Source organism: Thunnus thynnus, chromosome 22 (assembly GCF_963924715.1).
Source record: "Thunnus thynnus chromosome 22, fThuThy2.1, whole genome shotgun sequence".
Lineage (NCBI taxonomy): Eukaryota > Metazoa > Chordata > Actinopteri > Scombriformes > Scombridae > Thunnus > Thunnus thynnus.
In genome coordinates this window covers 5,315,685-5,327,216 of record NC_089538.1, presented here as the reverse complement: position 1 = coordinate 5,327,216, position 11,532 = coordinate 5,315,685, and the positions used below count along the sequence as shown (strand labels likewise).

At 39.5% G+C, this 11,532-nt stretch overlaps 1 protein-coding gene across 6 annotated transcripts in view; it reads left to right on the top strand.

Annotated features, from left to right (window-relative positions):
• Positions 1-11,532, top strand: part of nrxn2b (neurexin 2b) — a 715,289-nt gene that overhangs the window by 140,123 nt on the left and 563,634 nt on the right. For all 6 annotated transcript variants that reach the window (XM_067579159.1, XM_067579157.1, XM_067579160.1 and 3 more), the window contains one exon: positions 3,799-3,819. In XM_067579159.1, coding sequence (XP_067435260.1) covers positions 3,799-3,819 — 21 coding nt within the window. The remainder of the gene's footprint in view (positions 1-3,798; positions 3,820-11,532) is intronic.

The following is an 11,532-nucleotide window of genomic DNA, read 5'->3' as shown; positions in this document are numbered from 1 at the left end:
AGAAGATTATTATGAAAATTATAGATGATTATTTTTTAAAAGAAGTCAACAATCACAATAGATTGTTCTCAGGAAGCTCACTGCTTGACTTCTAAGGCCTCATCTCTTATTAACTGACTACATATTTATTGACGGAATGACTTTGAGGAAAAGGACAAAAAAGAAGTTTTTCATTGGTCACCTAACAGCTATTTGTGCAACCAACCATATTTCATATCATGTGTTTTTTCTTGAGATAAAGTTCCTGAATAGTAATTATATACTAATCATAGTATTTTAACATGTTCAACCGGCATATTTACAACTAGTGTTGTACCTTGCAATATTACTTGACACCCATTCATGCTCTTTTTGTATCCAACAAACAGTTAATTGTGCAGCTTTCTTCATGTGCAAAGAAATGGGAGGATAGTGATAGAGAGGAGGTTGTTTTTCAATGCAGGCATGCTTTTCTTCCCTCTGTAAATCCTTTAGTTAGCTTGGTGAGGATTAGGTCTGAAAAGTCTCTCATTTGCCTCCAAAGCCCTCAGGGATTCATTGGTGAAGAAATCCAGCTTCTCTACTGCTTCCGTCTGAATTTTACTTTGGTATTTATTTATTTATTTATTTTTATTGCAGCCCACTTCTGATTTATGCTCTTTCATACCCTGTGACTGTCATCTTTATTAATTTCGACATTTTCTTGCTTAGGGATGTAGGAAGAAATGTCACATTTGACTGGCTGTCATTTTTTATGTGAGCTTGTGTCTATATTTCAGCCACGTCTTTTAGATCTGGACTGGAAAAGGTTAGAATAAAGAACTAGTATTCTTTTTTATTATTGAGGGTGTAGTAGGTGGCGATGGTGTACTGGAGTGCATTATATTGAATGGTGTTCCTAATATTTTGGCTCCTCCATTAACATACACGATAAGGACACCCACTACAACCTCAATAATAAACATAAAGTAGAATTATCGCCTGTCTGACAATGTCAACAAAAAGTGAAAAGTGTACAAGCTTTGTAAAGGTAGAATTTATGGCAGAGCTGTTGTATTGGATTGCAATACAACAGCATTGGATTGCATTAGATTGCACATTTGTACCTAATAAAGTGGCCGGTGTGTGTGTGTTTTTTGTATATATATATATAATATATATATATATGAAAGCTTTTGAGCGTTTTCATCAGAAAAATGTTTTCCACATTCCCATATGAATAACAAGGTACATTGAATAGACGAGGATCCCAGTGGAGCTTACAGCCTGAGGCTATGTGGGATACACCCTAATGGAAAACAGCTCCAGGATAATGGTAATAGGTGGTAAAGACTACTGGAACTTATCAATGGGATAAAAGGGACAAGCTTAGAGGGATGGGGTCTATTCAACCAAGTATCTGACTGAAATCGTATTTCTTCCTTAAGGCTAGACTTCAAAACTATTCCCAGTGTGAAACAATGCCTGCTCGGAAGGAATACCTGTCAATTAATAGTCAGTTACTTTTGCTCACCTTTTCCTGTGGTATGGCCTCTTGAGGGGTGATTCTTAATGTTCTTAAGAGGTAAGGAATGTCTTCCCAGGTGGAATATGTAGACTGTGACAAAAAAGTTGATGAAAAAAGAACTTGAACGTGATTTATTTAAATAAGTATGTTTTGCATTTCAAGCAGTGCTCCAAGTTGTTTTTATCTGGCTGTTATCTAGAAACTCAAAACTATGCCTTGAAATTGAAACTATTATCGTTTTTTCTTGGTTTTCTCTTTTAAAAAAAGTTTCTTTGCTTTTAAGTAGAACATAATGCAAGAAGATGGGAGGTTCTGAAGAGGGTGCTTTTCCTCATGAATTTAAGTAAACCAACATCCAGACTATCCAAGCGAGTTATTCTAGTGTTTTAGGAAAAAAATAAACAAAACAAAACATTGAACAGAAACGATTTCCCTCTATCACTGAAGGATGGACTGTATGAAGCTGAGTTAAACAAAGAAAGCATGAGGGACTATGTTGAGAGATGAGTGGAGGGGAAAGTCAGAGTCATGGCCGGTGATGATACAAACAACCTCAAACATCCTTTGCTCCTTGCTGAATGAAAGAGGAAGATATGAGAGAGCACAATGAAAGAAATGATGATGGACTATGATCCGAGATGAGACGAGAGGATAGGCAGTCATGGCCAGTGATTATATAAACAACCTCTACATCAGACTAGCAGAGTCCCCATGCTTCAGCTTGACACATGCTCTTTCATTCATTAACGTCTTTCAATCAGTGTGCTGGTATCCTTTCAGCTGGTTAAATGCACCCCAAGCTTTCTACACTTTAAGAGAGTTTTAATCTTTATAGATTTATGTGGATGGTTTTATGTTAAATGGCAGTACTTATGACATTCACTGTGACCAGCTGGACTCAATTCAGGCAGCAGGGATGCATGGTGACACCATTCTTCAACTGAAGAAGTCCCAATGTTTTGCTTGATGTCCTTGAGGGTTTCTGTTTTTGTCTGGCTGACCTCCCAGCTCCATGTGGAGGGGGACAACTGTGGTACAAAAAGAGAATGTTTTATCTCCTGGAGTCATTATTTTATTAACCCTGTGGTTTTAGTTAACTATAATCTCATTGTTTAAGCTTAAGACCCTTTGATGCTTTCATAGTGGTCAGTAGTAGTACAAAATTCATAAGCAGACATAAGATTCAGTTAATGTACGGGTGAATTCAAGAGCTTGCATTCAAGAGAATCCCTTTTCAGGAACTGCTGGTGTGTTATGGGAAATCTGGTTGGCCTTTCAGCTACGTTGGGACCCTATTTGTGCGTTTCAGATCTTTAAATGGCTGCTGCTATCATCAAATGTTAATGTTAAAAGCAACTGTACCTATGTACAATTGCATATAAGTCTTATGTGTTGGAAACAACACATATGAATTGTATATAAAAAATTGATTTGTTCCTTGCAGCTCTAAAGTGTTGCATATTTTTCTCTTTGGTTGACCTTGTAGTTCATGTATAAATTGTATGTGGCTCAAAAGGCTTATGATGATACTGTATGATTCTTCTGCAGTTGTTTATGCTGTGAGTGAAATACTGTACCAAAAAAAGACTGAACCAGTACAGTATAGAGTCACAGTGATATATTATTGACCAAGCTACAACTTAATACAGCAGCATCTGCTGAAGACCCAGGCCCAGCAGCCACAACAGCAGATCAAAATGCCAAGTTCTCCACAGGAATGCCATGCCAAGCTAGAGGCTGTTTTACATTCTTGGGTAGCGCCTTATCTTGGCAGTCGTCTGCAGTTTCGTTTTTTAGCATTACAGATTGGCCTCTGCTGCCGTAGGGTAGCTTTTTTAAGTAAAGAGTCCTGCTGGAGCCTGATCTCTTTGACTCCCCCTCACTGTGTCATTAAGCCAGAGAGAAGTGAGAGTCACTGTATCTCAGTTGGGAATCCTCTTTAACTGAAGCCTCCTGTTCCCTATGGGAGGTAATGTGGTTCCAGTATGCTGGTTGAGGGTCCCATACACTCCTATTAGAGATTTCTTTAAAACGGTAATATGTGTATTTGTGGGATAATTGGGCCATTGGCAGGCTTTTAAGAAAGTCAACAGATAAACAATGTCAGATTACATTTTCAGGGGAGCAGACTTTTGTTCTGCTGTCAAGATTTCAGTCCTCATTGGTCGTCTTTATTTAGATTTTATCTCATAAAAAATTAGTTTGGAGAAAACATAGGAATACATTTATTTGAAAAAAGTAACATCTAATAAGTGTGCTCTTTCTGTCTTTTTTCTCTCTTTTTCATACACTCCCTTTGGACTTCCCTGAAGCTGAAGAGTATGCTGTTGAAGGTAAGACTGATGCTTTGCTTCTCAGGCCCTCTGATGGCTTCCCTTTATGCTGTCATGGATGCTGATGCTGGCTGCTTGTTAATGCTCTGTGCCCTCCCTCTGGGGAGGGGCATTGTCAGTTTGGACTGCGGTTTTAAGTGACTTCAAGGGGGGCTAAATTACAGTTTCCGAATAAGACAAAAGTGACAGATGTACAACCCAAATTATCCCTGTTATATCCCTTGTTTGTTTTATCTTGTGTTTTTAAATTTTATTTTGTTTTGTGGTTTCTCTTTTATAGACAAGAATATAGCTGTATAATTCACACAAGAATATATTTATGCACTTAAAAATAGAAAAATGTCAAGGCAGCTTGGCATTTGTGAGTCAATTTACCACTGACAAGGTTTTGTTAAAGTTAACAAGATATGACATGCTGAATTTGAGATGCTGTCTTCCTGCTTTTTTCCCTGTCCTATCTACAACAAAGGTGAATGACGGCTGCCACTTGGGGCCCCTGAGGGGCCTCATTAGCCCTTAGGCCAGGCACTAAGCCAGTGCTGGGTGTGGCAGACTTTATGGATAGATCAGCATTAGCTTGTCTGTCTGCAGGCTGTTGCCTGGCTCAGCTCTGCGCTGTTCAAGAGGAGGTTCACCCACTACTTGACTATCTGTTTGTCAGTCAAATCAGACACTCAAATTGACAAAAACAGGCTTTTTTGAACTTGTGCGTTGTGTGGTGAACTGGAGTCTAGGCGTGGGTGTGTGCGTATGTTTGCATGTTTTGGATTTGCATTTCCTGCTTGCTGAGTTTGAGGTGATGTATTGCCTATCACAGTCTGAACCAGCAAGGGAAATCACTATGACAAACACCTTCTTGCTCTAAGTTTGTCTTTAAAGCTGAAAACTTAAATGCTGCAGTTATTTCTCAATCCTTGTACCAATAATGAGTTGTTTATCTTGTGGCATTTTGTAAATATAGAGGCATATGTCATAGTTTAATTTCATTGTTATCAGCTAACCCAGTGAAGTTCTGAATTCTGGTCTGGGCTTGGTATGTAATATGTGGACACTTGTAGACTGCTTAGAAGCTGACATTTTCTCAGTTTTTCCTACATGAGAAATGCAAGCTTCCTGTAATGACTATATGTGTGTGTGTGTTGTGCGTGAGTGCCCTTGTAGCCTGGTCCCATGTCTGTACTGTGGAAGCCCTTGATGGGAAAATGTCAGGGGAAGTTAAGAGAACAGCAATAGTTGGACAGCGTAGCCCCTCCAGACTGATGTTGAATGAGGTGAGGGGTGAGAAAGCTTTGTGAAAGAGAGTTGGAGAGTGAGCAGAAGAGGGTTGCCTTATGCTGTGATGAAGAGTAGTGATTTTACTCTGACAGACACAAGGGAGATAAGGCTCCTCCCAGAGGGACCCTGGGGTCCCCTGTTAACTCTCTGACCACAGAAGTTAAACCAGACTGTACAACAGATGCACAGTGCAGAGTTACAGTAAAAAGTAGTGTACCTAAGTACCAAATATTTTGGACTGTTTGTGTTTGGGAATGTCAAGCCAATGTCACTCAGGCCTAACCTTTTATCTCAGTACCTGCAGTTTTCTTACTGAGTGTAAACGTTTCTTTGTGCTGGGCAAGGGCAGGCATGGTAGGTTCGTTCCCTATTAATAATGTGGGCTCCCAGCAATTTGCAAGAGCAACATCTTTCCTTGTGCAGAGGTCTAGGTGTTTTCTGCAGTTACACCATAACTCTAATATGAAAGACCCCTTGGGTTTTTAAAGAATTTAAAAAATGGGGTTTATTTTGACTCAGAACATTCTCCAGGTAAAGAATACATTGTTTCATAGAAAAACTAATAGAGAAAAGTACTTAAATGTAAATGCTAATGCCTAAATTAATTCGTGTTCTCTGAAGAAATGTAATTTAATTTAAAACAAGGAGTTGTGTTTCCAATGTGTTGTGTATCAACAAGACAGCTCAATAGGAAATTTAATTAATGGCTCATTGTCTGTGATACCAAACCCTTAGAGTGCTTCTGCACTCTTTTCTCCTCTATTTTTGGGGTTTCCCTGTGACCCTATTTGGGCTAATTAGTGTTGGTGACCATGTGTTCAAAGGTTGGTTGAGTGATGATGTGGAGAAATGTTGAAAGCCCCAGGGAGGCCGGTGCCCCTGGAAGGTGGCTGTTGGCCCTTGCTCTTCCATCGAAGGGCCTCGATTGATGATCTGCCTGCAACACTGACCTGCTTTCACTGGTGAGCAAACCGTGTACTGCCATCTGTGTACTGATAGCCAAGCATGTCCTCTCCCTGGGGAGCTGCTTGTGCAGTTTCATTATATAAGCACAGGTTTACCCCATTGCCTGGTGCAGTGGTGTTGCCGTAGTGGCTGGTAAAGAGATGACACTAACACTGAAGGTAGTGGTAGCCTAGAGGTTAGACAAATAGGATAATGACCTGATCTATGAAGAGAATACAAACTGCCAACTAAGTGTTCTTGAGCAAGGCATTGACTACCTTACTGGACCAGATTGTGTTAAGAGTGCTTGAGAAAGGAAGCCTGTAGTGGTATTGTTGAATTGTTGGTTTGAATCTATGTAACTGTGCTAAACACAAAATAAGCACCAGACACCAGCCAAATGCTGGTAAAATATGCAAGTGTCTGGTAGATTTGCTTCCCTCACCAGCCAAAAAAACAATGGTAATTTATTGAGTGGCTGGTAAAATTTCAACATTCCCAAGCCATTTGGCCGGTGGACAAAAAAGTTAATTTTGCTTGTAATTATGTAAATGTGAAGCATAGTTTCTTAAACAGGCCTGTGTGTGGTCAGCTGACCATCCTGGTAAAGAAAAGTTTACAAAAAAGGAAAAACTGAATATTATAGAGGCAGTAAAACACAGGCTGTTCATTCAGATGCAGAAGGATAGCCATTCAAAATTTTCTTTCAACTGATGGTTTGACATACCATGACCATGGCTGGGAGAAAAACTAGTTCATATACAGAACTAGTTCATATACAGTTGGACAATACATATCAAATCTAAACCTGGTCAGTGTGGCTGGCCTCTGAGACTGGCTGATAGATTTCGTGACTTGGTGCTTTGTTTGGATGAGGGATGTTCTGAACTGCCCACACTGATCTTAATCAATCTGATCAAGGCTAATGATCTTTTCTCTCTGAGCCACGCAGACCTCCAACTTAATCTCATCCCCGGGAGAGGGTAATAACAATTTTTTTCCCCCCCGGTGTAAAAAAAAAAATGGAAGTTTGATGTTGGCCGGAGATACAGGATTATAGATTTGAGTGGGCCCTGTGGTTATACGAGATTGCTTTGGATCATCCAAACCAGATTATGGATTTTGTTCTTATTTGCTCAGGAGAAATAAAACAAACTCATAGACCAATAACTTGTTTTTCTAAATGCTTGTGCGTCAAGGCAGCAGAAGAAGAAAATACACAGTCAAGCAAATATTAAATGTACCAATGTCATTGTGGCATTAACCTAGATTTTATTTGTTTCTGGAACAAATGGTGCTTATACGTGATCCTTATTCAAATTCCAACTGCTGTTGGAACCATTGGCTAAAAGACAGGCCACCTGGGTGATGAAAACAGTTTTGATCTTGCCAAAAAATGGTACATGAGAACGATAAGGTATTTATTTATATAACGGTATAAAATAACAATGCTATTTGTCCATTCCTCCGATCAATAAAGCTTAACTGTGCATTTTTCATTGAACGTGCGAGAGATTTGCAGTGTTCAAACAAAGTAATCGATTGTGGAAGATTGCTGGCTAGCTTTTTACTCACAAGTACTTGAAAAGAATAGGCTGCAAACAAACACGTGCACACACACACACACAGTAACCTCAATGGATGGAAAAAAATTGCCAGGAAGGGTGGAACAGAGCTGAATGGCTTCTTTCTTCAGCTCTGAAATTGCTCAAGAGCCTTTGGACAGTAGGATGCCTTGATGTTGCCTCTGCCTGCCCGGCCTCTGCCAGATGTTGCAGTGAGATTAAGCCTCCTCAGGTCCTGGAGGAGCCAAAGTCCAGCCATGCTTGCTCTCACAAGACGTTAATTTCACCCCACACAGCTCACACTCTTTTCTCTCTTTCCATTTTACTGCTTTGTGATAACAAAGTCTAAAGGGATGAAGTAGGCGTCCACTTGTGAGCAACTCCAGATGCTTCAGTGTCAACATGCGTGGCCTCAGGCAATACTGTTTACTATGATGGAGAGAGAAATGAATTGGACAATGCATGGCCTGGAGTTCTGGATGTTGTATAGTGTTTGTGTGTGTGCATGAAAGAGCATTGGGTGGGCCAAATTTTGCTGAGGTTTTTCTTTGTTTTCTTTTGCATTTGCCGACTACTACAGTCCTGTAAAACTCCAAAATGGCTACATATTTGCTAATTAAGCGTCTGTCTGATACCTCTGTACATACTCCATATATTTTGTTGACTTTGTAATCCTGATGCTTTTCACTATTGGAGTTTTGTCAAAATTTGCTCCCCAGGTTAGTTAAATTCTTTTGACTCATTTGAACTATTTGATTCAATTTGGAGTAAGGTTTTGTAGCTGAAAGGTTGCAGCAGACTTTATACCCTTTTGAAAGACCACCACCAGTATTTTTGACATATTACATTTTTCACAACTTTGTTGAAATCAACACCCTTGAGTTGACTATTTTCCCTCTACCTACCACACAAGTTGTAGGTTCAGCACTTCTTCTATATTACAGTGACATACTACAATGAGCTTTTGGAGGGATTTCAATGCTTCCTTCAAAGTACTCCTTCCTCCTGTGTACTAAAATGAGAATTTGATGTTCACCTATGTCCTTTTGTTACTTTTGAAATATGAGAAAAAAAATATTTTAAGCGTTTCCCGTTGGACTTTGGGATTTTGAGATATATGGAGTTTATATCGCTCTCGTTTTGTTTTGTCTTCTTGCCGTGTATATGTACTCCGGACATCTCTGCCTTCCTTTCCTTTTACAGATTCTTCCATTCTTTTTTTCTGTCCTCTCTTTTTCATCTCAATCATCATCTTCCCTCTTCTGGCAGATCAACTTATAGGTTGTAGCTAAGAGGCTTTTTGGCGAGATGTCTATATAAGAAGCTGTGAAATACAGCTTTACTGAGTTATTGAAGGCCATATAGACTGGACCAGAGAAGAGCATGCAAAAGAATAAGAGGTGGACCCAGGTTTATTCGCTGGTGCCCACATTGTGTACTGAATACTGTGACATTTACATCCTTACTTGTTTTCACAGCTATGAAATGTAATTGAATTGGAAGACATTTATTTGCCCACATATTGCAATATATTCAAAGGCAACACCTCAACACTCCAATGTTAGCATCCATTTTAAGTCCTTAATACAGCTTTGACCTTGGTCTTTTGGAGGCTCTTAATGTTTGACACTATCATAAGAGAGAATAGTAACTAATATACAAAGTAGGTGATTAACCTACCAGAGCTATGCTGGCAGTGGTATCAGTGTGTAGTTTAAGCCCTATTGGGAATAGATCAGATTAACAGTTGAATGTGGGATAATGTAATTATTAGCTGAGCATCTCTGTCACTTGTCTCCCTTTTTGAATCTGCTATGTCCATACATCCTGCATACCATACTACTGTCAAAGATCCTGGCCTATAAAGTACACATAAATAAATAAATAGATAAATAGAAAAATAAATGAATTAATTAACAGTAGCCTTGAATAACATAGACCTGTTGGAACTGACAAGATTGATGCTACTCTACTTCCAATTTGGCTAAAATAATGAAAACAAACAAACAAACAAAACAATGCGCATCTATGATTGTAAAGGAGTCACAACCCTGGATCATTTGCAACTTCCCTTTGCTCCTGCACCCATGTTGATAATAGTGGTGCCACAAATGATGGAGATCTTTTAATGCTTAAGACATGGCCATTGATCATGTACATTGTCCTAAAAACTGATGTGTTCCAAATAGCACTGTACATGATTTCATTAAATACATTCAAAGTGAGACATCAAACAGGTTTAATTAGTCATTCATAGGAATGGAGAAGTATCCCAAAGCACAAATCTATGCAGTGTGTGTGTGTGGCTGTGTATGTGGGTGTATACTGGCATGCTGGGATACATGTAGAAGCTGACACATTCCTATTTTCCACCTAACACCCACTGTCACTTTCATAACCAGATTTGTCCGCTGCTCAAGTCAAGAGTCACTGCTTCTTCTTTTTTTTTTTTCCTCTCTCACCACACAACTTGCCATTATTTCCTCAGTGTTAGAACACTCCTGTTGTGTACCTGCAGCCTTTTCTGAATTCAATTATGCCATGAAATGCCACTGACTGCAAAGCTAAGAGTCCATGCTGGCCAAGTGACACTGTGAGAGATTGCGTTTGGGCAGGGCCCGGTGAAAAGTCCATCTCCTGCCCGTCCCCCAGCCGACAGCCAGTGCTAAGAAAATAAAAGCACTCACACTCACTCTCACTTCCATCCGGCTGCTAAGCCAAAAGGTTGAGGAAAGTCGTTACTGCCAAATTTATCTTTCTCGTCGGTGTGTGTGCATGTGTGTTGTTTTTTTTTTGTGTGTGTGTGTGTTTTTGTGTGTAAATATGTTCCTCTTAGGACAGACTCTGCAGTCCGCTTGCTTGTGTCTGCATCTGTGTGATGCATGCATATATGCTGGTGTGTGTTTTCCCACTTCATCACTTAACCTCTTCCAACCCCCCCCTCCCTACCATAGGTCCATTTTTAGGGAGGGGCAGGGGATCTTTAGGGGGAGATAGCAGGTCAGCAGTATGTGCCACATAGAAGTGGTATATATCACCTGAAAGCTGGGAACCTGAAGATTAATTTAAGATGCAGTTCAGCACTGTGTGTCAAGTTTTTCTAGTCATAAGTCTGTAATAAACATTGAGTTTTGGTTAGGCACCTATTTAACTTTTGAAAGTTTAGAGTATATAAGAGCTTAAAACATTATGATGAAAGTATATGATGGCCATTCCCATGCTCAGTTATGTCTCATAATTTGTTGCAGCAATTTTTGGGTTTATCATTTGTTATAGAGATTTGGTGCAAAATGTAACCATTTTTGACCAGTTGGGAATTGATAAAAAATGTTCAAAAGTCCCTCCAAAATACCACTGTAAGACACCAAAGTTCCTTTGAGGAACACCATAGAAAAATTCATGCTGTGATTTGGTATCAAAAACTTTTGACATTTGGCGATTTCTCTAAGAACTGCATTTTTTGGCGATTGGATGGCGAACACTTCTGTTCTGGAAATTGCTCAGAAACCCCCTTATTGTCAATATACCCATGAAATCCTCTGAATGCCCTGGTCTCTAGTTTGTAGTTGTAAAGTTTCATGAGGCTGTGATTATCCTAGAGGTCACAATAAGTCATTTTATACAGTGAGGTCAAGTTTCAAAAAATGGTCTCACTACAATGAAATGGCTGCTACGGGGACTAAGATCATCATACATGAATACAATTAGGCTCCTTGAATCCACAAGAGTCTCAGCTTTCCAGTCATACCCAATTTATGCAATTCCAAGACTGTTTAGGGACCCCAGTATGTAGAAATATTCAAATACACCATTTTTAGAATAGGTGAAAATAGCATATTTATACTGCATACAAAAAACTGCATGGTTTTCATCTAAAACTGCATGGGATTAGCATAAAGTGGACATGTCTGTAAAGTGAGACTCATGG